The sequence below is a fragment of the Myiozetetes cayanensis genome, unplaced genomic scaffold (assembly GCF_022539395.1).
Source record: "Myiozetetes cayanensis isolate MyiCay16 unplaced genomic scaffold, myiCay2020 scf3, whole genome shotgun sequence".
In the NCBI taxonomy this organism is placed as follows: domain Eukaryota; kingdom Metazoa; phylum Chordata; class Aves; order Passeriformes; family Tyrannidae; genus Myiozetetes; species Myiozetetes cayanensis.
Window position 1 is genome coordinate 51,410,443 of NW_026087521.1, and position 27,331 is coordinate 51,437,773.

The 27,331-nt window shown below is 52.5% G+C and overlaps 2 protein-coding genes across 3 annotated transcripts; one reads left to right on the top strand and one right to left on the bottom strand.

Moving 5' to 3' along the window:
* Nucleotides 1–14: 14 nt before the first annotated feature.
* Nucleotides 15–4,152, top strand: CUNH22orf23 (chromosome unknown C22orf23 homolog). Its single transcript, XM_050323578.1, has 6 exons — nt 15–165; nt 407–469; nt 858–1,034; nt 1,511–1,645; nt 2,773–2,873; nt 3,168–4,152. Exons 1-6 carry the CDS (start codon nt 15–17, stop codon nt 3,270–3,272), a joined length of 732 nt encoding a protein of 243 aa, XP_050179535.1. The 3' UTR covers nt 3,273–4,152.
* A 43-nt stretch (nt 4,153–4,195) lies between these two features.
* Nucleotides 4,196–25,470, bottom strand: MICALL1 (MICAL like 1). Of its 2 annotated transcripts, none has more exons than XM_050323539.1 (16): nt 25,399–25,470; nt 18,874–18,922; nt 16,740–16,881; nt 15,571–15,674; nt 14,734–14,870; nt 11,942–12,522; nt 11,350–11,413; nt 9,891–10,276; nt 9,139–9,617; nt 8,524–8,658; nt 8,086–8,212; nt 7,632–7,722; nt 7,188–7,261; nt 6,686–6,800; nt 6,306–6,352; nt 4,196–5,997 (listed from the first exon to the last, which is right to left on the bottom strand). In XM_050323539.1, exons 1-16 carry the CDS (start codon nt 25,461–25,463, stop codon nt 5,876–5,878), a joined length of 2,718 nt encoding a protein of 905 aa, XP_050179496.1. In that variant the 5' UTR covers nt 25,464–25,470; the 3' UTR covers nt 4,196–5,875. The 2 variants fall into 2 exon arrangements, with proteins under 2 accessions (XP_050179496.1, XP_050179495.1); XM_050323538.1 differs by lacking the exon at nt 25,399–25,470 and adding an exon at nt 25,024–25,186.
* Nucleotides 25,471–27,331: the final 1,861 nt, after the last annotated feature.

The following is a 27,331-nucleotide window of genomic DNA, read 5'->3' on the forward strand; positions in this document are numbered from 1 at the left end:
CCGCTGCCGTTGCCATGGCGACCGCCGCCGCGTCCCGGCCGCCACCCCGGCCACGCCGCTCGCCGCCCGTCGCGATGGAGGCGCTGGGGACCCCGGGCCGCAGCGGGGGCTCGGGGGCGGGCAGGCGGGCCCCGTACAGCCCGGGCACCCGGGACCTGCTGAGAGGTAACGGCGGAGCGGGACCCCTCCGTGTCCCCGTGCTCCGGCCCGCCGCGCCTCACCCGAAGGAGAGCGTCCCACCGCGGTCCGGGAACCGGGCGGGCCCGTCGCTGGTGTCGCCACCCCGGCTGGAGCCTCCTAAACCCGCATGTTCCCCACTGGGTTCGGGTCGTGACGGGGGGTGGCCCCGGGGCGGGTTCCCCAGCCCGGCCCCGCTGCTTTTTCACGCACACGTCGTGTTTTTCAGCGATGATGGAGGAGCTGAAGCTGACGCATTCCCAGAGGCGATACCTGATGGACTATGTGAAACGTGAGTGAGGCGCCCGGGCTCTCCCGACCACTGCTGTGCTGGTGCTGAAGGAAGAGCTTTTGCTGCTCACCTTGAAACGGGGCCGTTCGTCCACAGCCTGCTTGGATGAGCAAGTGCTTTAAAACAGCAGCACGGCAGCTGCTGACACACTGGAATGTGAGGGGTGAGGTGTCCCTGAGGGTCAACCAGGAAACAAGGCACAACAAGGTGACTTGAACCACAGTCTGTCTCATGTCAACACGTACCAATGACCAGGGTGAGACATCTGTGGCATCTGGAGTCTGCTTGTGTTGCTACAGTAGATCAACAGGCACATCTGCTGGGAATAGGCCAGGATCCCTATGATCCCTTCTGTCTCATTCACTGTTATTTTTGGTTTGTTCCCCAGGAGGAAATGCCCTGCCCCTCCAGTGGCCCCCCACATCCAACAAACAGCCAGTGCCTGCTTTCCCCCCACCAACCAGTCAGCCATGCAGGCTTCCAGCTAGACCACATCTCCGACCTGCCAAGGTGTGCCAGGCAGGAGATGCCTACACCCGAGAGAAGTTCAAGCCACAGCCCACACGTAAGTTGGCAAACTTTGCTGATAAATACATGGTGACTCCTGGACTCTCTCTTCCCCTTCTGTTCATCCCCTGCCTGCAGTCTCAGTAGTGGCAGGAGGTATCTGAATTGCTTCATGTCTTCACACTTTCAGTCTTCAGAAACGCTTTAGAAATGGATCTCTGAGGGAACATCTACTTTAAGTGCTTGCTGACTTCTGCCCCCCAGCTCAGGGTGGGGACAGGCAATTGGGACCTGCACAGTCCTTGAGTAAGAAGCAAGCACTGTATGACTTTCTAGCACATAAGCGTGAATCAAACCTCTGATGTCACTCTGATTGGCTCTGTCCACCTGTGTGGTGTTTGCACAGTTCAGTCCTGGGATGGACTGTTGTTAATGTAACATTTCCTCTGTCACCCTTAGCAGGGAAGTGGCGAAGCCAGGCTCCTCCCTGAGGACACAGGCTGATAACAAATTCCTTTCCCTTGGCATTCACAGGAGATTTGGAAAAGGAGAAGCAAAGACTTCAAAACATCTTAGCAACAGGGAAGGATGAGGTGGAGGATGAGGTGAAGCGGGTGCCGATTCGGACAAAGGAAGAGGAGATACCTGAGCCTGATCGGTTTGAAGAATGTAGGTCTTTACACCCCCCTGGAGGGAGCAGGCGGGAAGCCTGGGAAGCCAGCTCCCTCCAAGGGCTGGGGGGGCAGGCTGTGTTGCCAGTAACCTGAAGCCCATTGCAGAAGGAGGCACAAAGCCCAGTTTCCAAGAGAAAGGACTTGCTGCTGTGCTGCTGTGATCCAGCCATCCTTGCAGAGCTTATACTGCCTAGGTTTCTTGGCAGATTAAAGCTCCCTGGGCTGCCTGCACAAAATGAACTCTGCCAGCAGGGGAATACCCTAGGGATGTGCAGGGTGACGTGGGCAGCAAGCCCAGGTACTGTAGGTCCTTTCCCCAGCAACGTAACTCGGCATAGATTAGGTCACTTTCCAGCCTGACCATGGTTTGGGCTGTTTCACTCTAGGATCACAGCAGTTACACTAGCAAAGCTTAAATGCTGAGCAAAATTTTAAGCAGTAAAAAACTTTGGCCTGCAGAGTATTCTGGGATAGCAGAACCCTGCCTAATACCTCTTCAGTATGTGTGTACACCCAGCCAGCCCTTCGCTAGCCAGGACAGCACAAAGATGGGCCACACCAGAATAATGTGTTCAGAAGGGGTGCTTTGGTCCCTGCTGCAGGGAGCCAGTGCAACTGGCATCACACGTGCTTGGTATCCTCCAAAACTTGTCACAAGCTGAGTGTTGTCCTTGGCACATCTGTGTCAGGATTTGGACCGACTGGCTGCAGGTCTGTCCTGCAAAGCAGCAGCTAATGTTCCGTGCCTGGTCCTGGGAGCAGAGATGGTTGAGATAACTGGGTGATATGTGTCAACTAATGAACCTCAACTGCAGGTTATTTCTCCAACTACAGACTGGTTAAATTGCCCACAAGCAACAGAGAATTGTCTGTCCAAAGAAACCTACCATTCCTGGAAGTTGGGGAGCAGTAAGAAGTTGGGCAAAGGGGACATTTCCCATTGTGGAAGGGACTACTGGGGTATTGTGAAGATCTACAAAATGAGTGTTAAGAACATCATCCTGCCTCTGGTGGGACTGCTGTTCAAGCAGAGCTAGGAAATTGGTTCAGAACGAGACAGAAACATGTTTTCTTGCCTTTTGGCTGCATCCTGTTTTCACAGTTCTTTCTCTTATCCATTAGTGGTGAATGAAATTCAGGACAGGAGAGAATTCCTGGCGCAGATGGAAGCTCTAGGACAGGACAAGGAGTATAAAAGGATTGTCCTTGCTGAAATCTCACAGGTACGCAAGGGCCTTGTCTGTATAGTAAGTGGAGGGAATGCCTTGTGTCAGAGATCATAAAGCGGAGACCTCCGGTATCTGAGTACGGAAGGGGGCAGAGAGCTGTTTGCCTTCATGACACAGCCAGGCGTGAATTTGGGGAATGGTGGGTAGAGGTTTTTCAGCCTTTCTTTTTATCTCTGCATGTAACTCAATCAGGGAAATTGAACTTTTGTTCTTGAGATTGGTAAAAGAAGATAAAAAAAAAGCTGCTGGCTTTCTCCCTGCTCAGCCCTTTCCCTTTGTACTTTGCAGAAAATGCATGAGATGGAGATCATTGACAAGAAGAGAAGTGAGGAAATTAGAAAGATGATGACAAAAGACTTCCCTGGTGGGAACAAATCTGATCTCCACGACTAGTCTAAGGACAAAACACAAGTGCAGTTTGTTCCCACCTCTTCTTCCCAGACTCTTGACATCAGAGTCTCAAGGACTGATCTGTTCCCAAAGAGGGGGCAGCACCATCTGTTGCCCAGCGGGCAGGACCAATTTGTACATAAATGGCGACAGAAGTTGTTGTAAAATCCTACCCACATACCGGATCCCCTCTTGCTCAACAATATTAAACACATGGCAATCAAAACATGACAAAGCAGAGCCTCCTTTGCCTATGCTATGCCTCAGTACAGCAATCCACCCATAGAAATGTCCCTCCTTCCCACCTACCCAGAGGTGGACATTTTTCGTGACAGCATGATGCTAACACACACACTGCCACCCATACCTTCAGCCCACTCACTCCTGTCCCTCCTGACTCAGGGAACAACTTAGGGAATGGCTCTGCTGGCAGAAGGCAGGGAGGAGGATGCAGCTGTGTGGCCCTGCGCGAGCACGAGCCCCCCCGACGTTGCTGTAGGTTGGTGTGACTGTGCATCAGCAATCCTCTGGCAGCAGCTGAGCTGGGCAGTCACTCAGGAACACAGCTGTGCTGAGCAGGGAGAGGGGATTTCAGAGCAGCGCCTGCCGCTCTTGGATGTGGGTTTGCTGTGTTTTTTTGGTTCCTGAAAGCATGGTATGCAGAATAGCCAGCAGCTTCGCACACATTACCCTGTTGGAAATGGCTGCTTGCTCACCTCAGACATAACCACACCTTTGTACTCCAGCAGGCTGAAGCATGATGCCCTGCTTTTCCTGTGCAAATCCCAGCATAAAGTCCAGTTTCTGATTTCCTTAAGATCCCATCCTCTGCTTCTAAGCAATACCCTTGTCAGCCACTCACCAAAGCCAAGCAGCATGCCCTGTCCAACATGACTACACAAAGGAATCAAAAACCTAAGCCAGGATCATTTTTTAAATCCAATGTTTCTTTTATTTTTGTTCAGGTGAATGGAAGTCATGGAATTAGTACAGTATAATTTACAAGTCTATCTTCTGACTGGGCGTGGGGCCAAGGGGTGTCGGGCTGCAGTGATCCCAATGGCCTTTGGCAACAGTGACATGACAGCAGGCTTTAAAGCAGGTTTGTTTCTCCTTGGAGAAGAGTTGTGCTTTGGGATCTCCCCTCCCCTACCACTGCTCCTCATCAGCCTGCGGGGGTAGGGAAGGGTGAGATGGCATCACCAGCGCAGGGCTGAGCTGGCCAACTCCCAGCCACGGGGGCCACACTGGGACTGAGGAGGGGCTTGGGTCCCTCTGGTTTTGGGAAATGAGGATCCCTTTCCAGAATGCTATGCCAGCCACCTTGCAAGGCACTGCTCCGAGAGCATTTTGGCTAAAGCCTGTTGGGTTTTTAGAAGGGACTGCAGCAGATGGCTCAGGGCTGGTTATGTCTAATTTGCTAATGAGAAGGCATGATGAACAGCTGACCAACCAAACACCCATGAAACTCTACTTCTGGCTGATCCAACAATTCAATAAATAATTCTCCTTGCCTAGAGAAGGCAGGAAACAAAAATGGAAGGAAGAAGGGATGGTTGGAAGAACACCGCCCCCCATTCCCTCTTCCAATGTACACACACACACACACATAACAAATAAAATAAGGGATTTAAAGTTTTAGGATGGGTTTGAATTCATCTTGTAAAGGAGGTGTAAAAAATAACCAGCCAACCCCTGCACACTTTTAAAGTATACACAGACAAAGCTGGGTAAAGGTCAGTTGTGACCACGCCTCTCTCCCAAGCCGCTCAAGGGTGGCACTGGTGAGCAGGGACACAGCCTAGTGCCCCTTGCCAGCGCTGAGTCAGTCTTGAGCTTTTCTGTCCTTGCCCAGAAAAGGGACGTTCCTCCCTCCCCAGGAAGGCAGCAGTGGTGTTTAGCAGCAGTGGGGGTCCTGAGTAGGGCGTGTGCGCTACATCCCAGCAGCTGTACACTGTCCCCTTGGGTCCTCTCAGCCTTTGTGACAGAGCCCACCCAGCCCTGGCGCTTGAGGGAGGGGACAGCTCAAAATAAATAGGGCATCAGTTATTTTTTTGGCTATGGCTCTAGAGCCTTGTGACACGGGAGTGTTTTCTTAACCTTTTAGTTTAGGCCAGTAAAACCCAAAGAATCCTGATTCTAATGTCAGAGTTTTCTCCCGAAGTTACAAATGGGACAGAAAGGGCACAAGAGCAGGCAGGTAGGAAGGGACAGGGAGGCTCAGTCCCCTCCTGGCAGAAGTCAGAGGCACGTGGAACTGTCACAGTTAGAGCAGGAGAAAGGACGGGGTGCAGTTAGTGCAAGTTTTCCCACAAACACGAAACTCCTTAGCTTGCTTCTCAGTTAATGACAAGAACGCGCAATGGGGTAACGTATCTGAGAAGCAAATCCATCTTCTCCCCACCTCGTTAGCAAGGCTTCATGGAGGGGATGGCCATGCCCCTCTGCAGCCTTGGGAAGGGGAGCGCTTTGGTCAGACTCCCCCACTCTGGGCTGAGGGCTGGCATCTCCCTGGGGAGGGAGCAGGGGGGAGAGGCAAGCCAGCTGTGGGAGAGGCCAGGGCCGTCTGGCAAGCACTTCCCTCCCACTGCTGGTGTTCCCCTGCTCTAGCTTTTCTCCTTGGGTGACTTGCTCTTGGAGTCATGCTTGTTGCCCAGCAGCTTAAGCACCTTCATGGGCTTGAATTTGCCTTTCTTCTTGCTCTCAGTCTCCGTCTCCCTGTGAAATTCTGGGATTGCAAAGGGAGGTTGTTACTGTGGGATGTCAGTGGTGGTACAGACACATGCATGACAACAGGGTCAAGAGTGAGAGCCACGAATCAAAGGCTTCCACTGTATGCACACTTCTTTCTCTGATAGCAGTGGGGAGCAGCACAACTGTGCCTTGAACTTTAGTGGCCCTACAGGAAATGTTACCGAGTTTACAGAGAATAGATTCAATCTCTCCTGCACACAATTTCACAAATGGCTCGTGTTGCCTCTTGCTGGGGTCAGCAATGAAAACACCACTCCAAAAATCTTCCGAATTGTTTCTTACCTTTCCTTTTAATCATGGCTTCTAACATTTTATCCTCCTCCTCTTCTCTGAAAGAAAGAATGGGAAAGAGTTCAGCAATTCAGTCCTGAAAACAGCTGCTGTATTGTTAAAGGCTAGAGAGCCTCCTACTTAGAAGCCAGAGAGGGTAGATCGATCACTGTCTTGTGAGCATTTGCTACCAGCAGGTTAAATCTCACATGCTGCACTTACTGTCCTGTCTTTCCCACACAAAGCATTCAAAGAGACAAATATTAGGAAGCCTGCGAAAGACATCAGCAACATGGACATCTTGGGACACCCCCACAAGTTGCTCATGTGGTGCTGAGTCAGATGGGCTATGCTTTTCCCTTCTCCCCCAGCCGATCCTACTCCTCACTCACCTCTGCCGGTCCTCGTCCAGGCAATTCACAATGGCATTCCTCTGCTCAATGATGGTCACCAGCTCCTGCATCAGCACCTTCTCCCTCCCTCGGTCCTCATCAGTCCAGTCCTTCTCTGCCCCCCCAAACCCCAAGGAAGGACAGGCAATTAAAGGGCTGAAGGAGTGCTGAAATTCAGAGCTTCAGAGCAGAGATCCCCAGCATGATCCCCTCTACCCTGCCATGTTGTAGAGCCAGTTGAGCTGACAGTGCTTTGGGGACAGAGCCCTGCATGTGGCATCCCACTGGGACAAAAGGATGCACATCCCTGCACAAGGCTGGGGCACACAAGGAGAAGTGGCTCTAGACCCAGCTGATTGTGCTGGCATCCCTACAGATCTGCCTCTCTTCACCTGAGACCCGCCTGGACAGAGGGGAGATGATGCCCAGGGGAAAAATGATCCTTGTGGGGTCCCCTCTGACTCAAAAAAAAGGGGTAACCACACCCAGAGCGGTGCTTTACCTGGCTTGTTGAGGAGGCACCGCAGTTCATACTCCACGTCTGACTGCCGCTGCTCCAGGTTCTGCTGCTTGAAGCTGCAAGGGAAGGGGGAACTGTTGGGAACCACTGCAACATTCCAGAAAGGAGAAACATCATCCCAAAGAATGAGCTTGGAAAGAACCACCCAGATGCTGATCTTGTCCTGCATATCCAGGGAGCCAAACATCAGCAAGGACCAGCCCTGGCTGCTCAAGGCCTTTCTGGAGGAGATACTGCAGGGGCTCTGGTGACTTGCTGTGGATCAGTTGAGTATATTTGGACAGATTTGTCTGCTTGCCCTTTCTCCCTCCCTTCTCTAGGCAAGGAGACCCTGTCAGGCTCTCCCTTGGAAACACCATTTCAGAAGGGCTGAGAAAAGGCTCCCCGAAAGAGCGTCAGTGCCTCTCCACACTTGCATACACTCACATGTAGATGAGCTCCGACTCGTGGCGCACTAGCATGTGCTTCTCATGGATGAGTTTGAACCAATCCACAAGCAGGCTGTCCTCAGGGTTGTCTGCCAAGCAAAGGGACAATTCAGAGCCATTCCCAGCCCCGGTGATGGAGCATCCCATCACCCTGCAGCAGGCTGGGCTCTGCCAAGCCAGAGAGGGGTGCTGGGCCTCAGCCAATCCAACCTCATCCTGTTCCTGAGTCCCAGAGAGAGACCTTAGCTTTTCTGCCACATGTTTTAATTCTAGGAACATCTCCATGTCCAGGGTATGGTTGTGACCAATCTTGGAGCCCAGCACATCCTCTTTTGCTCTTCCAACCCCAGCATCAGTAGGGAGGAAGTCACTGCTACAATCTCCTTTGCTGGAGAGAGGGCAGCCCTAAGGTCCATCCTGCCCCCCACCCACAGACAGCCCTCCCCACATACCATTCTCAGCACTGCGAAGCTTTTCCTCCAAAGCCACCCCACGGTGCTCCAACTGGTCCAGCTGATGCTCGATGGCATCCATCTCCCCATAGATGTCTTCTTCAGGGATGTACTGATCTGTCTGCACCTGCCAAACCATAAACCACCAACCTCCAGTTTCCAGGGGTAACTCAAAGGCTGGTCAACACTAACAGGGCCAGAGGAACAACAGAATATTCTACCTAAGGGTAGATCTGAAATCCCCACCCCGCTCTGGAGCAAAGGGAGACCATGGTCCTGCCATGAACAGGGTCTCATCTACACACCATCCTCCCCGGCCACAGCCACCCACTGTATCCCTGCCCACAGATGCATTAGCAGGGTGCACGTATATTGCTACAGCCCTGGGGGGTAGCACAGAGCTGGCTTTTCCCTCCCTGCTCCTAAGGGCCCTTTTACCTTGCGCTTGATCAGTGGGAAGCCATGACCTGGTGCAGGAGGACGCACTGGCTTGGAGCCCTTGGGAGGTTTCTTTGCCGAGGGGGAGGCGGCAGGCGATGGCTTCCGGTTGAAGGGGTTCTCTTTGCAGGAAGACTGGAGAGGAGGGACAAAAGGAGATACATGGGCATCCAGGAAACAGAATGGATACAGCATCTCACCAGCTGTGAATGAGCAGATAGGGCAGACTTAGGGTTTATCCTGCCCCACATCCTCCTAAAGGAGGTACAAAGCACTTGTCTCCACCAGCAGCCAAGCCATGGGGCAAAAAGCCAGCTGTGCTCCTGTTTGGCATCAGTTCCCCAGCTTCTCTCCAACAAGCACGCTGAATTATTTTCCTTCACAGTTCCCTTTCCTATTTGCTCTGACCACATGACATCCTGCTTCTTCTCTAGCACATGGGGCAGGCAGAGTATGAGCAGAGCCACCATTTAACAAACCTGAACCTTGCTTTTAGGGGGTCACGCATCAAACCTACCAAAGGGGAAAGCCCGGAAACACAATCCCCCTGTGACCGAGTGATGGATAGGGAAAAAAAGCCCCCTGATCTCGATGGGAGGAAAGTCACCATCTCACCTTCAGCTGTGGTTTGGGTGAGGAGGGTGTCTTAGGGCTTCCAGCTCCCCCCTCTGAAGCCAAGAGGATGGGTGTAGGGCTGGCCCCAGCTGGAGGCTTGGGGGGCATCCGGCTGGGGCTGGTCTTTAAGCTGCCAGTGGAGACACTCCTGCTGGCATGCGGGGTGCTGGGCTGCATCTCCCCACTGAAGCTGGCCAGCTCGCTGGAGGAGGAGAAGGAGGAGTTGGTGGAGAGGCTGGCTGGGGCAGCAGGGCTTTCGCTGGAAGAGACGCTGGCCAGCGGCGTATCAGCACTAGAGGTCTTGGCAGCTGTTGGCGTGTGGACCGTGGGCTCGGAGGAGCTTTTGGGCACTGAGGCCTCATCAGTGTCTCCCAGCACTTTGGCTGAACTCTCAGAGTTGATGCTCTCAAGGCTGAGGGCCGGAGATGGGGTGGAGGATGATGGCTCAGAGTGTGACAGCCTGGAGATGGGGTGGTGGGCTGCAAAGCAAAGGGAGAGCTCAGGGAGGAGTGAAGGAGAGCCAGGAGAGAAGGGAAGGATGGTATACACTGGAGACAGGGGTCAGCACAAAGGTCTTGCCTGCAAATGCTGTGCTCCAGTGAGTAGAGAGGACATGGCTAGAGCAAGTTTTAGCACAACCATCACTGCATGGCCTGGCCTGCCAGTGATGCTGAGGGACCTGGGAAGGGGAAGCCTCCAAGGGGATGCACAAGGATTGCAGAGGAGGGGTAAGGGAGCAAGGGGAAGCTTACCTAGCGGGGAAGCATTGGGAGCTCGTGGAGCTGGCCGCTTCTTCGCCTTGGGGCTGCTGGTGGGCGTGATGCCGTACCAGGGGTGGAGAGGCTTGGCAGCAGCCTCACTCTGCTCCTGCTCAGGTGTGTTCTTGTGGGCATCAGCACTCTCCTCTTCCTCCTCATCCTCCTCCTCAAAGGGGTTGTAAGGTTTGGGCTCTGTGGCATCAGACCTGCTCTCCTCACTCCTGACTTTTCCCACCTCCTCCCCATCCTCCTCCTCTGAAGTCCTACTCGGAGTCTCATGGCTGTTGCCTGGGGGAGGAGGGGGAGCTGGCTTCTTCTTGGGCTCTGCTTGCACTAAGGCCATCCATGGTGGGTCCTTGGCTCTTGCAGCAGTTCCACCACTGGTAGAAGAGAAAGAGAAGTCGAGGTGGCAGGGAGCAGAGACAAGCTGGGATGGCGAGGCACTGGAGAGGGACTTAGCTCTTGGGGAAAAGGACAGATGGAACAGGATATCTCCCATGCAGAAGCAGCTTTATCATCCAAGGAGTCTTCCCCAAGCATAGTGTCTTGCTCTCCATGGGCAAACCTATGGGCCTGAGGGAAGCACAGCCTGCCTGACTTGCCTGCTGGACCCAGTGTTTTGGTTTCCGAATATTTCTGCCTCCATCTGCTAGGCAGTGGTAAAGGCTGAGCTTTATGGGCATGACTGGTCTCCCCTCCCTGACACCAACTCCTACACCCAGCTCTGCTCCTCAGGCTATGGACAGTGGGGAAGTTGAGATCAGATATCTGCCCTCTGTGCACATTCCCCTCCAACATGCAGAGGGCTGTTCATCCGAGAGTCCCAGGGATGCACTCTTCTTGGCTAACTCCTGTGGCTGAAAACACCGCTGGTCCTCTGGGAGCACAGCCCACACTATGGCTCAGTGAATCAGTGCTGGTCAGGAAAGTGGCCACCACTTGCCGCACACACCCGCTCTTTGACCATTGCAAATGCGGGGTGTTTGTGCAACCTCTGTCCCAAGGGCAGGTAAGAACGAACCAACACCAGTGGACTCCTGGGTAAGAGCCCAGAAAGTGTAAAGGTTGCAGCTAGGCACTCACAATGACCCTGGACTGGACCTTTCCCAGGACAAACCCTCCACAAGGCAGACAAGTGTCCCCTTCTCAGCACACGCAAGCAGAGCCATTTCAGAAGGCACTTGGCCATCTGCATTTGTCACAGAAATGCACTCATGAAGCCCTCAAACACTTTACAAACCCTAAGAGACAAAGGGCCTGGGAGGTATGGACGAACACTGTTAGCCTGACCATGCTGGGCTGGCACCTATAAGGAAAGGGACATGGTCAAAGCCTACATCCTCCTGAGAGCAGGGGATGATGGAGGTGGTAGAGAAACCCACAGTTGTGTTTGGGTTCCCATAGCCCCAGCTTGCTATGGATTTTCAGGTGATCTGCAAACAGAAGGACATACCGATCAGAGGAGCAGGGTCTTCCTCGAGGTTTTGGGACAGGGGGACTGGGTTCAGGTGCTCGACCTAGAAAGACACAGTGTCAGACTGTCACAACACCAAAAGGACATGAAGAAAGAGGTTAAATCAACACAAGGCACTTCTTACATATCTTCCTACAGGTGGGCAGCTATTCCCACTCGCTAAAGACCTCAAGGCATTTCTCCTGCAGCTGGTACAGCCAGCTAACCCACAAACATTCCCTTTGCCTTTTTCTCCCCACCTCACCCTCAGAGCTGCACCTGGAGACTTGACGTGCCCCTTTTAACCCCACACCTGCAAACTGCTCTAGCACTGCCACCTTCCCTCCGTACTGCCAGCAAACTCTGTAGAGCTCTGGAGAAATATAAGGGAATAGGCAGGCATGAAAGCTAGCACTGCTCTCCCTGCTTTAGGGATGGCTGGCAGTCAAGGGCTCAGTGTCTGAGCCCAAGATTTATTCAGAGGTAGAAGAGTGTTGGGCTGCAGAGAAGGAATGAAACTCATCCAACCTGCAGCCGACCACCTCGGCCACTGGGGATGTGGAGGGTAACCCCTGCCACTGTGCCCTCTTACCATTCACTATGCCAGGCCCACCCTCGCTGCTCTCACCCTGGAGAGTGGACCTGGGCCGGGGGACAGGGTGAGAGGTTGGAGGGGAGAGGGCCGAGGCATCGGTGGCCTTCCTTGGGGCAGGGGTGGGACGCGAGTCTCTCAGCTGTCCATCCAGTGAGCTGGCTTTGTCCTGGGTGAGCACTGCGGGCTTGCTGGGGAGGGGAGGTCTGGAAGGAGTTTGGGAGACTGGTGCCCCACTGCCTGCATGAGCAGGAGCCATCGCTGTCTCTGCTTTGCTGGGTGTGCTGTCCTTCTCTGCCGGGCCAGCCAGGCCCTCTGCAGGCGTATGGGTCTCTGCCATGCTCTCCAGGAAGTTGCCATTGTCCTTCCCCACCTCTGCTCCTGCAGGGAGGGCATCCTCTCTCATGTTGTCAGCCCCAGTGTCAGTTCTTAGCTCTGGTGACTGTCGGTCTGGGCTGGGCCTCCTCTCTGCCTTCCCACTCATGGCCAGTTTACCACGATGCTGTGTGCAGACAAAAGTCCCCGCCTCTGACCCGGGCTTGTATGACCCCGGGAGCAGCGTGCTGGAGCACTCCTTACACCTGCCAACAAGAGGAGAAAGCTCCATGAGATGGGGTATACCATCCTGCCCCTCATGGAAGGCAAGGCACCTGGGAGATCCTTGCAGTAATATGGTTCCTACCCCTGCTACTAAATCCTATTGTCGTCTCGAGGGAGTCATTTGGGAAAGAAGAGGAACAGAGAAATGTCACCATGCCAGTGTATGAGCCCCTGGGTAGTTCACAACTCAAATACTGTGTGCATTTGGGTTCCTCCTTCAACTCAGAAAGGATTTAACAGATGTAGAAGGGCAACAGTTGGTATTGGCATATGGTGTGGTTTCCAGACTTGGAAGGGGGAGAGGGATCAACCATTCACAGACATGAAACAGGGAGTATCAACTGGAATTAGGGAGCAGCTAGTTCAGAACAGGCAGAAGGAGGCTTATGGGCTCCTTTGCAGGAGCCAAGAGTCCAGGTGGATTAAAGAACCATCAGACATATTCGTTTGTAAAACAAAACCCCACAAAGTCCAATTATTAAATAAAATCACTTTCAACTCAGGAAATTCCTGCACTGGAGGCTTCAAGAGCAGTCAGGAGAAACAGCATATGAGGCTGGCCTGGTCTCGTGTTCACCCTCACTAATGCTGACCATGGCACCCAACAGGGCCACAGCATTTGGCTGTAAGGACAAGGGAATGAAGCAGTGGGCCGTTCATACACTCTGCCTTTCCTGTTGAAATTGGGCTAATAGCTTCCCTGTCCTTTGCTGTCTGCCACATCTCCTTGGATCATCCACTCTTTCCCCACTGAGCCTCTGAATGCTTCCTAATGAAGCCCTTCAGGCACAAGAGTAGTGCACAGCACTGGAAACCAAGTCAGCCCTTTTCCACCTGGGAGGGTGAATAGCATACATGAAAGACAGCCAAGGGCAAGGGGCTGATCAAGCACTCCATGAAAACCAAGCTTGTTCCTTCTTGTCTGAATACCTGGCTCTTGCAGCAGCTGGCTGCCCTACACTGCAAGCAGATAGTTTTGGTGAGGAATTCTGCTCTGGGCATCCAGTTGACTGGGATTTCCTTTGAAATGGAGAGCAGAAGTGTGAGGACACAGAAGCTCTAGAGAGAAGGGGTATGATGAAATGAAGAGTGGCAAGTTTGGACAAAGGGAGAAAGTGATTTGCTTTGGATTTATCTCCACCAGCCCACAGTAAATGCTGCCAAAGGACTTCGTGACCAAACAGCATCCATGAATCAGCACAAGAAAAAAAAACAAAACTGAAAAAATGATAAGAAAAGCATGAGGAGGCAAAACATTTGGGATAAAATTACAGGGATCTCACTGCTCAGTCTGAAGGGTCATCAGCTATTCTGTGGCAGATATGGCACCTCTGTTACTCCTGGCCCATGAGGACAGTGGGAATGCTGCACCCGCACCCCAAAACTCCTGCTTTTGCCCCAGCTGCAGATGGGAAGCTTGATAGGCCCCAGTTTAGTTCCCCTCCTGCGATGCTGTTTCTATGGCACATCTCCAACTGACTTAGGCAGATGAAAGAGGCCTCCTGTATTTTCCCATTGCCTCAATATTTCTGTCCTGAAATGCCAGCTCTTGTCCTGTGGCCCATGGGAGACATCTCATCCCTTCATCATCAGAGCAGGGAAAGCAAAGTGAAATGATTTCACAGGTGCTACAGGTAAGGACCTGCACGCAGGGAGTAACCACAGAGCTGCTGACGTTTAAACTCTCATTCCTCAGTTTGTTAACAGCTGCAGCTCTCCAAATGCTCCCTGAGAGCTCAGCACCACCCAGGCAGCATGGAAGCCTGTATATCCAGTTGAGGATGTGGAGTGTAGGTGGAAGGAGGTCTGTAGGATGATGTCATAACTCAGACTTCGCTGGAAAGTGAAGGGGGGGTGGTCCTGGGTAGGCAGTGATAAAGAGGCAGAGCATCTTTGTTCATGTGACAAGGGAGAAGCTCAAGAGGCTGGGATCACAGGGGGAAACCACAAGTCAGCAAGGGAGGCAGGGGGTAAGGGAGGAATGGAGTACAGGGCTGGACACAAGGGGCTGATCAGACCTCTGGGACAGGGGGCTGGCAGGAAATGGAGCATCTTCAGTATCATTTCAAGCACTGTTGTTGACACTCCACGTGTCCCAAGGACACAGACATGCAAAGATGGGGTGCAGCTGGCCACAGACCCGCAGTTTGCCAAGGAGAGTGGCCGCCCCACCAGGCCTGGCCATGACATACCTGAAGCAGTGGCGGTGGTAGAGCTTGCCCTCGGCCAGGTAGCGCTGGACCAGGTGGACGTGCTGCTGGCAGGCTGCGCAGGTACTGCTGGGCGTGGTGCGCTGCGACCGCTCCAGTGGCTCCGAGGGGGCATCATCCTGTGACACAACGCACAGGAAGCTCAGGGTGGGGGCCACGAGCTGCTCCCCAGACCACAGATCCTCCAGAGCAGCTGCTCCCTGTGCAAGGCCCATCGCTGAGGGCATGTGGCGCAGTTCATGGGCTGACCTCAGGGGCTGGCAATGCACAGAACAGCTGCCCCCGAGGCCAGGCACAGGCAGGCTGCCTCTTCCTAAATTAGAATGGGCCACTTCAAAAGGTTCCTTGCCCCCATCTATGGCTGAAGGGATGTGGAAGGGACTAATCTATACCCCAGGCAGCAGGGCTCTGCAAAACACTGAAAAATGTCCCATCCCAGACATCTGCTAAAACTGAAATAAAAGGCATCTTTTCTGCTCTTCTAGTACCGTATTCCTGCTCTTTCCTCATCTACAGGGTTATCCTCAAATACAAAGGAGAGTGCCCTGGGTGGCTCAAGTAACCAATTCAGCACCAATCTGCCCAACCTCTTGCCTGCCAAGGACTAATTACAGTTCACAGACTCCTAGAGAGAAATTACTCTCTCCACTGGGTCTCCCAAGGAACCAAAATTCCAAACACCCCTCCCCCCTGCCCCAAAACACACAGGCAGCCCCCTGCAAAGATCCATCATGCCTGACAGGCGCTCTCCCATCTCCTCACCCACAGTGCAGGGAGCACCACTGTCTCAGGCTGGCTTTGAATCAAGAAATCGGGTACCTGTGGTGCTGAAGGACTCTCAACCACAGTCACGGGCTTCTTGTGGGACAGCAGAGGAGGTGAGGAGGCAGCAGTTGGGCACTTCATAGGTGGAGGGACGCTGGCTGGAGGCAGAAGGGAAGGCGGATCAGGCACTGGGAGCAGCGGTGACTCACACCACCCAAGTGGGGGAAGGGGAGGGGAAAAAAAATAAAATCATCCAGCCTTGTGACATAGGACGGGACTTGCCGCTCCCAACATTTCAGTGCTTATTTTAAGTGGAAGAGATGAACACAATCTAATAATGGGTCGACCGTAAGGCTGCCAGAGAACCTGGCCATGCTGTGGATCCCCTTCTGTGGCACAGGGATACCAGCCTCCCACTGTGATTTTATTTACTCATCAAATGCTACTTGGCTTCCTTGTAATTGACTCCCTAAGTAACGCTTAAAGCCCAGAGCACCTGGGATAGCTGCTGATGTATTACTGTGACCCACTGGGCCCCAGGGCTTCCAGGCTGTCAGCAAGTCTGTGAAGCACCTTTTGCTGTCAGGGCTGGAACTCGCATACCAGTCCCAAGTGGGATTCCCTGTCTAGGAGACTAGCACCCCTGGAGAAGTATATGCAAGTGAAAGAGATTTATCTGATGCTGTGGCTTGAGAGCAGAACAGAGGAGACCTGGAGCCCTTGTCTGTGAGCTCAAGTTGCAGTTGTAGGGACAGATGAACTGATCTGAAACACTCCACCCTGGCTCCACTCCCTCTGTTCTCCAGTCACTTTTCATGCACCAATGTGATAAAAACTAGCTGCATTAGCCAGGCTCCTATCTGGCTTTCTCCCATTTTAGTGGGTTAGAGCAGATCACAAAGGGGTCTGGTGAGCACCAGGGGTGGTGGCCTAACCCAAGCAGCAGGAATGCAGGCAGAGGGAGGAGAAAGGCGTTGCTCTTTCCACAGCCTGAGCTGTTACATCACTCCCCACCTCTTGTGCAACCTCACCCTAATGCACTCCCTCCTCCAGGCCTTCCTCAGGGGCACCAGCAAGAAACAGAAGAGGCAGGTACTACCTGCTTCTCTCCCCTTCCCCACAAACACACACAGCTCCCAATTGCCATAGGAAGGAGGAAGCATAAGGTAACGCTGGGTTTCCTGGGGGCAAACTGGAAGCCAGAAGGATGGGAGGACACTCACCTTGGCTGGGGTTGTTGAAATGGTTGTAATACTGAGACACGTAGGTCATGATGCTGAGGCAGTCAGGGACTTTCATGGAGACCATATCATTGGGATCTAGAAGGGCTGGGATGCCCAGCTCCCGCTCTGCCAATTCAAAGGCCTGGAAGAACAGCAGAGAGGCATTAAGGAGAGAAAAATGATGCTTTATGGAAAGTAACAAAGAAATCAAGTTGGAAGGGCCCTGTAGAAGGTTAAGTAGCAAGCCTAGGGCATCCCTGATGGACAGAGACTCCAGACATGCCATCTGACTAGAAAGGTAGCATCAGAAGTAAGGTTCAAGTTTTCATTGAATAAAAACCCCACTGTTTTTTCAACCCATGAAAAGGGCACACCACCAGTGCCCTCACGCAAGAGCCCAGCAGAGGCTTGGCTGGCACCACGAAGGGCTGAGGGCTGGCAGACACTTCCAACAATGCTGCCAAACACCAGCTCTACTGAGCAGCGTCCCAAGCCACCCCACATGCTCATCCCACAGAAACGCTGACACTGCCCATCCTTTCACACTCTGGGGGGCCACATCTTGCCCTCCCACTAGCACAGCCATCCTGACTCAACATCCAGCAGCCTGCCATGCACAAACCACTTCAGTACTTTTCTGTGTCTCAGCAAGCAGAAACAAGGACATTGTGATAAGAAGCACACAGCTCCTCCAACTGCATACACAGCTACCTGAAAGAAAGGAATGAAGGAGGGAAAAAGCTGTTTGAGAGCTTCCCACTTAGCAGTGTATGTGGATTACTGTTTATACACTGTGCCAAGGGCAGCACACCCACATTCATCATCAGGGGAGCAGGGGTGCAAAACTGTGGTGGGGACTGAAGAGAAGGTAAGCCAGGAGGAGATAAGAGGTTTTTGGGCACTGAATGGTGAGATACCAAGTGTACAGTGTAGGTAAAGGCTGAAGGTGCCTCATCTTTGGAGTGTGAGATGCTGTGCAGGGTGTGGGATCTAAAGAAAAAGGATGGAGAAATAAAAGAAAGTGCATATTTGCAGTTACTAGGGGTGTAAAAATACCCCCTGTTGACACCCTGCTCTGCCCAGCCTGGCTTTAAGATGGTTCTCTGGACTGGGCCTTGCTGAATACATGGCTGCAAGCAGCCAGGAGCAAGGAGAGACCCACCTAATAGGACAGGATACCTGTGGTGTGGGTCTTGAATGGAAAAAGATAGCTGCTAACAGCTGCAAGAGGCAAACTGGTCTAGAAATTGACGTGCCACGACACAAATGGAGAGTCCTAATCCTGTAAATCCAAATCACAGAATGTCTGGGGTTGGAAGACACCTTGGAGATCATCTAGTCCAACCCCCTGCTAAAGCAGGTTCACCTAGAGCAGGTTGCACAGAGTTGTGTCCAGGCAGGTTTTGAGTATCTCCAGAGCAAAAGACTCCACTTCCTCTCTGGGCATCCTGGTCCAACTCTATCACCCTCACAGTAAAGAATTTTTTTTTGCTTGTATTCAGATGGAACTTTCTGATGGAACCTCCAGTTTATGCCTGTTGCCCCTTCTCCTGTTACTGAGCACCTCTGAAAAGAGTCTGGCCTCATCCTCTTGATATTTGTATGTAGCTCAACTCATCTTGGGAAGGTGATGGGTCAGGTCTCTCCACAGACTATCAGATGGAGCCTGCAGCAATTAGGTCTTTTTCTCATTAAAAAAGACAGGACTGTTGCTGCTCTGTCCTACCAATAACTCCTGGGGTTGGACACCTCCCCATTCCCCACTGCCTGCTTCTGCTACTGGCTCCAGCTGTCCCAAGCAGTCCAGGTTTCCAGCATGACCTTCCTCTCTGCTTATGCCTGGAATAAAACTAGCTTCCATTGCCTGCAAGTCTGGAACAACTGAGGTCAAGATGATGTTGCACTGCTTAAATCTTCACCTGAGATGTTGTCTTGGCAACTGTTAGGAGAACCAGTATAGGCTGGATGTTGATGTTTCAGATTCCCTTGTTTACAGAGAAGCTCCTGCCTGTTACTTACAAACACAGATTTTTCTTACACTCTCACCAGCGTCACAAACTCCTCCCACACTGCATGACCTCCACCAAATCATTCTCATGTCCCTTCTTTCTTCTGCTGCAGAACGGGGACTTACCAAGCGGTTATTCTCATAGACGTCATCCTTGGAGAGAGAATCAAAGTCCCTGAAATGAGAAAGCACAAAAAAGCCACATGAGGTGCAGAGGAAAAGTGCCCCTATGCCGTCACACGCGGGTTCCCAGGACAGCCAACCTTACAACACTCAACACTTAAGACCCGAGATAAACAAAACCTTGGCAAAGCAGATTTCAGGTTGCAAGTGGACAAAGGTAAATCAAAGAAATCAAAGGGAAATTGCAATTAAAAAAGAAAGCAAGTCCCAAATGGATGGTGACCAGGAAATTAAAATGTCATTCTTGTCTCTCGTTACCCGCTTCTTCTGCCCTTGAGATTAAAGGCTGTAGAAATACCAGGGCCATGTTTCAATTAGCACCAAACACTGCTGCACGGAAGGGTACACGACATCACCCCAAACCTGCCCTTCCGAGGCCACCGAGCACAACAGCAGGAGGAGGATGGGGATGCAGATCCCTTACCTCAGGAGAAAGAGGTACCTGTGATATATCTGCTCCTCCAACAAGGGTCCTTAGACAAACCTCCCTGCACCACCTCAAGGGATTTGAGGTCACTCCAGAATTTGGGGTGACACAAAAGATCTTAAACTGCTCTTCTGTCCTTGCTATCCCCCCAGCCTTTGCAGTGCACACATCCTCAGCTGCAGTCTTTAGAGCTGAATGCAAGATGCCCAGGACATACGGGGGGAACCCCAGCAGTTCCCAACCCAGGCATGTTGTGCATTTCCCTTGTAGCCCTGGGCCCCTTTGGGGGATCAATTAAGCAAGGCCACAGGGACTAACTGCCTTCACCAGAGGAGCAGAGGGCAGTGGTCTGCAGGCTTTCAGTAGAGGGGGAGCAATACAGGAAGAAGTTTTTTGTGTGTGCATGTGGGTATAAGGTGTGAAAACAGCATCAGGCTGAACTGCTTACAGCCCCTTCTTGCCAAGGATATCAGCTTTGTTACCAAAAAAAAAACCCTCATGCAGCAGCTTGGTGTGCTGCAAGCTGGATTCACAGAGGAGGACACAATCCAAAGAGGTTGGCGGCCAAGTGAAGCCACCCCAATGGCCCACAGAGGGGTGCCAAAGCTTGGGAAACTGACCCAGAAAGACAATTCAGATTAGAGGTGGGGAGTGTGAGCCCCACCCCAAAGGTGGTGTGCAGGAATCATGCAAGATGGCAAATCCTCAGCCATTTACCCATGGAGAGGGGCTACAGAAACCTCCCTTCTTCTATCCCCCTCTGGATTTTACTGCCTTTTCCTGTAACACCAACACAACCCATCCCAGTGTCACACCACAGAGCAACCAGCCCCTTCTCGAAGCCCCTCATGCAGCTTTCCCAAAGATGCAGAGGAAGTCTGTGATGAGCTCAGGAAGATTTTCCCAGCTGCTTGTACCACCATAATATTACACTTCCTCTGTTCAAAAGCAAGAGGTTGCTGGTGCTGTTTTCTTGCAGATAAACGAAGCTGCAGCCACTCACTGCTGCGGGAGCAGATGCAGCAGACATGCAGAAGATGGGCTGGATGTTCAGCTCTGTCACCCTTCTGAAAGCTGATGTGAATACATGTACAGAGCTCAGCCTGCTCAGAAAACCGCAAGTTTTCCTTCTCTACACGCTGGTGAGCAAAGGCTTCAGCTGCAGTCTTCACTTTGATGTGAAAACTACCACCTTTTTTGTACTTATAAATAGTCTCCACTGCGAGTTGTTTTTTTCCCTAAGTTTTTGTTTTGTTTTTGCCTAGAGAATGCCTTTAATCTTGCTGTGTTTCTTTTTCTTCTAAAGAAAATGCCAGCTTGGAACACGGGAGAAGCAGTGACAACCCAGTTATATATCAACCGCCCTCTAAACATTCATGACCTTCATTTTGAATGCCCTCACTTTCAGGATATGGGAGTGGTGTAGCTGGAAGTGTGAAGACTCCTTGGTGGACTGGGCTGGGAGACTATTTTCTGTCAGAAAAAACAACATGTCCATTCCACTCTGCTCCAGCGCACCAGAGCTGTTTTAGTAAACCAAGGCAAATCCACCAGGAAAAACAGATGCCAGCAGAGAGGATGTGAAGCTCAAGAAGTAAAGAGGGGCTACCAAGCAGCAAGGCATTAGAAATTTTTTTCCACTAATGTAGGATTGCAGACTCACAGCTTTACCCGAGATAGTGAAATCCATCAACTCAAGGCCCCAGGGATCAGTTTATTCAGTTCCTCTCCACTGCGTTTTCCAGCTCCCTCTCCGAACAAGCCAAGCAGGAGCATGCTGACCTGCATCACTCCCCACATGAGCACTTCCATATGCCACTTGGTCACATGGCATCCCTGCGGCTCCAGGCATATTCTCTGTACCAATGTGCGAGGAGCATGGCCTCTCAGGCATGGGGGAAAGCCACCCCGGACACACCCTTGTCCTCTCTATAAACTGCCTCCTCTCTAGAGAGCCCAGAAGCTGCCATCTCGCAGTTCTGTGACATGTGGCTGCATGTCACATTATTTCCTTGCCCTGATCTCAGCAATCTTTCATCCAGCCCTGCTCAGGCTCCTCTCCTGACAACATACTGGTCCAAGGGATCGGATGTAAGAACAGGCAAGACTACGGCTATCCCAGCTGAACAACTGTCTTGACTCAGCAAACCCCAGCGTCATACCATATCCTGGAATAATATTTCCATGCAAATAACATCCCAGGCACTTACCTAATTAGATACATGCAGAGCCACTAAGCACTCTGGGGTTTAGGGCAGCTGCCAGGCAGCACAGCAGACCCGGGGAAGGGGGAAGGGTGTGCCGTACAGCTAAAACCAGAGCAGATTCCTGGATTCCTCAAATATAAATCATGAGCTCTGTAACGGCAGTGCCGCATATAATAAGCCATTCAGCTTTCCAGGTCTTGTCAGGGAAATGCAGGCAGTACATGGGAAGGAACAAACAAGATTTGTGATCCTGCCTGTAACCAAACCCTCGGCTCTAGGAACACAAAACAGCGTTTCTAAAACAGCTCTCATCTCCTGTTTTCCTCAAGTCTCCATCTCTCCCAGCACTCAAAAGGCATGTGCCATGCTCTTTTATTCTTCTCACCCTTGAATGCCAAGATCCTCCCCTGAGCTCCAGGGAGGCTGTACAGCTTGGGACACTGAAAGATGCTCTTTGCTTCACTAAGCTGCAGCAAATGCCCTTGTAAACACTAATTTCATGCTTCAGATTTCTAGAGCATTGAGCAAACAAACTCATTAATCCCCAGAGTCCACTGTCAAGTTGGTCTGGATGTTTCCAGCTTAACTGACAAGGGAAAAGGAGAGATTAAATGTCTCATCTTGAGATCACACAGCCAGTGCGCAGTCAGAGGCTAAATCCAGGTTTCCTATTTCCCTGACTGGGAGAGTGAGGCTGTGAAGTCCAGCAAGGTGTGTACAACAGTGGAGCTAGAGTCAGGGATTTTCATCTTCGTGGTTCAACACACAGGTCCCACAGGTGTGCACCTCAGTCTTGGTGGTCACTTAAAGACACCTTTAGCTGGATTCAGTAGACACTGAGCATTTCCAGTCTACTTCTTTAAAAAAACCCAAACCTATATTGTTTTCACGAGCTCTGTGGGACCTGCTCCAAAGCTCTCCAGGGCAGCATCTCTCTGATGCCATTTGCCTCATCTCGAGGCAACTGTGTTCAAGTCAAGGATCGTGCGGAAAACTGCCCTCAGTCTCGCTTACCCCTACGGTCTTTCATGACAGCCTCTTCCTCAGCCTGTCCCCTACCAGCACAGCAGCACAGTGTGGGTGCATCCAGGGAGGGCCAGACAACCAGGACAGGCCAACACCCACCACAGCAGCAAAAAGCCGGGGGGATCAGAGCGGCAGAGGAGTGATGTCACACAGGTAGAGAAAAGAGCTTCAGCTCAGCCTATTCCTCCCCTATGGGATCCAGGGGAAGCCAGCAGGAAGCAAGGAAGCAGCTCCATACAGAGGAACTCCAGCCTTTGGGGAGCAGCGCAGCTGCCTCCTGTGGGCCAGGAGAGCCCCGCACAAAGGAAGACCACATGGGGCCTGAAACACACTGGTAGATCCCTGCCAAGTCCCATTACCAGGCTGACTGAAAAGCACTTTAGAAGAAAAGAAGGGCAACCACTTTTCCTCTGCCGTCAGGAGATTTACTGCCTCTGATCCAATCTTCCCACTTCCAAATCGGGACAGGCTGAAGAAGCTGGAATCAGATGAAATGATGTTGCTCTCCCGACGGCCATCTGAAAATCCTTCTACAACATGCCATGTCCTTGTAAGGCCCTGGGCTCTGTCTCTACAATTCAGCTCGTGCAGAGGACCTGTGAAGCTTGTAGTTAGGACATCTGCCAGGAGCAGATTTAAGCCCACTGACAACTAAAGAGCAGCGGCTGCTGCTTAATGGGATGGTAAATATGGTTAATGGGAAACCATCAGGTGGCTTTAGTGGTATTTATTGTAAGCTTTTGCTGAACCTCTGCTTTTCAGTTCCCAGTTACTGTGCCACTTACAAAAAAAATTAATAAATGCAAGCATTCCTGTTGTTAATTTGAGTCTTCCCCTCCAGCAGCCTTGCAACTGGGAGCATTTTCAGAGTCTCTATTCTAGGTGGTCAGAGTGAGCCATACCACCTGGCAGCTGTGGGGGGGACACAAGACCACACAGCTCCCTCAAGACCCAAAGGGATGCAAAGGTACCATGTTTCTCGGTTCCCACTGGTTCCATAACATCATGCTGAGGGTTTTGTGGTAGCCACATGAAATATAGCAGGCAGGAGTTTGTTTTCTAGCCTACCTGTTCAGCTTCTGTATGTAAGGACACAGGCCTGCTTTGCCCTCTCTCAGGCACCGCAGCTCCACAGCGGACTCATAGTTAACCCTCCACCTGACACAGGTTGCTGTCATGGCAAAAGGCCATCCCACAGCCATTTCAGAAAAGAAAATTTGGTCAATTTGGGCAACCTCAGAGGAGGAACTGCCAGTCCCAGAGCAGAACGTGGCAGGGGACACATCGCCTCTGTTGGCAAAAGAGTGCGTGCACGCCGGAGGCACAGCAAGGTGGGGCAATGCTACCTGCATTGCAAGGGCTACCAAGGATTAGAACAGATGGAAGCCAGATTCCCAGCGCTGCCGGGGCACACAGGGTTACAGCGGCAGGTCGGGGCAGATTCTTTGCAGTGGCTCAGCCAGTTTCTCCAGCCTGACACCGTGCCCCCAAGCAATCCCAAACTCACTGTCTGCCTCCTGAAATTCACATTCCCCCTCAGAGACACCAAGCTGGGGGAGGCTAGCGAGGCTCCATACCCCTAATGGCATTTGCTACCTTCTGCTTTCACTGCGGCATCTACAGAAAGCAAGCTGGAAGCAAATGCAAGCAGCAACCCGGTTGCTCAACACCTTTCAGAGCGGCTGCCTCTGGCAGCTGGGAATGTCCCTGTGCTGGGCAGGCCTCTGGTCCTCATGAAGTATGAATGCCCACCTCTTGCTGAGGTGAAACATTCCCACTCCCAGCTGCCAGCACCATGCCTCCTCCCTGGCAGGCACAGCTCTCAGTGGGGTGTAAGGATCTAGCCCGCCTCCATGCTCTCCTTGGCCTTAAATCACACAGCTTCTGCTAACCCTGACCTTGAAGGGTCTGCCAGGACCAGGTCAGAAAGCTGTTTGCTGAAACACAGAATGACAGAACGGTTTGGGTTGGAAAAGACATGAAAGATCATCCAGTTCCAGCCTCCCTGCTAAGGAAAGGGACACCTTCCACTAGGCCGGGTTGCTCAGAGCCCCATCCAGCCTGGCCTTGAGCACTTCCTGGGAGCATGGCATCTTCACTCCCAGCACCCGATTATTTCAGAAGGCGACGAAAGCACGGCTGTGCTCTCTGCCCCGGGGCCCCTCACATCCGTGCCCAGGGAGACTCCGTCCCTCCCTGCCAGCCAGCCTGGAGCCGCTTCCCACGGCGCCTCCATCCTCCCCAGTCTCCTGCGAGCCCCCCGGCAGCCCCCGGGACGGCTGCAAAGAGGCACGGGCAGCCCAGCCCCTCCAGAGACGGGGCTCCCGGCGCCCCTGCCCCCCAAAACCCCCAAGCCCTCCCGGTCCCCGGGCGGGGGCCGGTGCCCCGCGGCGCCCCGTGGGGAGCGGCGGGCACGGCGCGGCCTGCACTCACAGGAGGTCGGGTCGGTGGCGGTGCAGGATGGCGCAGAAGGCCAGCCCGTCGCGGAAGGAGGTGCTGAGGTCGCGGATGTCCACGCCGCGGTAGCCCTCGCACTGCCGGCGGCACCAGGCTTGCAGGGCGCCCCGCGGACCCGACATCGGCGCGGCCGCTCCCACCGACGCCGCCGCCGCCTGCCCGGGGCGGGCGGAGCCTAAGGAGGCCGGGCTTAACGGGGCGGGCCTCGGCGGGGGCCGGACACGCGGCAGCCCGCGGGTTCCCGGGCTCTCCGCTTCCCGCGAGCAGCGCAGGATGCTGGGGACAGCACCCGCTCGGGGAAGCATGATTCCCAGAGGAAAGCCCAGGACAAACGCTGCAGCCTTTTCTTACACTCGGTCCCAGAAGCAGGGAGAAGACTGCAGGCAGGAACTGGAAAACCCGCCAGGCAACCTCATTTCTGGATCCTCCTCAGGCTTCGACATAGGCTGCTCTCCCTCGCAGCAGTCCCAGGGGCATAAGCCGTGGCAGTGGAGTACGTGTGAGACGTAGGTGGCTCTCAGGGTAGGCTCAGGGCCAGGGAGAGCTTTGAAGATAAGGACACTTGGAATCACAGGCAGAGCTTCACAGGAAGCCCTGGAAGAACCGGAGGAAGAGTGCGATACAATCTCAGGAACCCACGACGTCGAGGGGATGGGTTGTCACGAGAGCTGGCGTGCACGCTCAGGGTGATGGTTTGAGAAGAGGGAGGGAAGCACACTATTAAATGCTACTTTATTTTGCAAAACATTTTTTTCACTTCCAGTTTGGCAAAGCTAATAGCTACCTGTTTGGAAGACCAAACCGTCAGACTGATGTTGAGCTTATTGCTGGCAGTTCCAAACCTGTAAGAGTCCCTCCTCTCCAGTCCTTTCTCCCGCAGATTTCCTGCTTAGCACCCCTCTTTTCTCTATTACACTGTTTCATTGTATCAGTCCATGGCCCCACAACTGTAACAAGTGAAAAATAAATTCTCTGAATGGCTTGTGCAAGTTGCCACTTCAGTGCCGGAGATAAGATGTGGTGTAAATCACAAGAAAAACTACTCTGTAGCGAAAAAGGAAATGAAGCATTGTCTCAGTTTTGTAACCACAGAGCTGTACGTTCAGCATCGCCCAGGCTTGCCTGACAGCGTCTTCCTGATGTATCCTAAGGGACAGCAGGATCAGGGATGTTTTCTTGACTTCTTCCAGGTTCCAGAATCACAATCACCCCCTTCACAACTGCAGGTCATAGACAGAGACAAAGAGTACATGACCCCCTACTGTGCTTCCCTCTGATAAAACCATTTTGTCCAGAACCACTTCCACTAAGCAAACCCTGCTGCAGCAGGCAAGGCTTGAGCTCCAACCAGCCCCCATCTCCCTGCTGAGCGCCTCCCCAGCAGCAGCGGAGCTCTGTTGATGCTGCTGAACGCCCTGCATTCCTCCAGTTTCAAGCAGTACCAGGCACCACAGCTCACTGAGCCCATCTTTCCACCCTGTGAGAGCTGCAAGCTCCTCCTGGCTCCGTTCCACCAAGTGCCAGTCCCGCTCAGTTAACCTTCGGCAGTCCCTCGGAGAAGGCGTGGAGCCAGGGAGATCAGTGGAAGTTGCTCTGGCAGACAGAAACAAAGCAGCAGCATATTTACGCTACCTGAGATCAGCTTGTAACCACTGGAGTACTTCAGATGAAAAATATATGCATTAAAAGTCTGCAATTCCAACACGCCGATCACAAATTAAAACCAGACCAAATCCCAGTAACACAATGGATTCCTTTGCTATGCTATGAACTATAACTGATCATGGAGATACCTGCCACAGGTTCTCCTGCTGCGTATCGCATCCACCTGAGCACACGTTCTGGGAAAGATTTAGGTTTTGGGTAATAAGAAAGTAGGGCAGTTGCTGTTGACAGCTATGCTTACTGTGCTGCTGTTGGTAAATATACAGAAGATAAAATGACAACCCTAAAAACAAAAGGGAGCAGATTCTCCTTGGTATGAACACAGCTCCCATGGGATGCTGCAATGCAGTGGCATCTCAGTCTTTTAACTTCTTAATGGTATGGCTGCCTCAAACCCTCCAGAACTGGAGGCAGTAAGTTCTTAGCATCCCTAACAGTAACGGCAGCAGCCAGAAGGCCGACAGGAATTGCCCATTTAATCTCACTCTGTGCTGCCTGTACCCTGCCTGTCCAGGATACTTGACTTTGTGGTGGGAAACAGTTTACTTTTGAGCAGTATCTAGGACATTGGAAACTTGACCCTCATTCAAATAGCATATAATCCAACAAAGGTTAATTA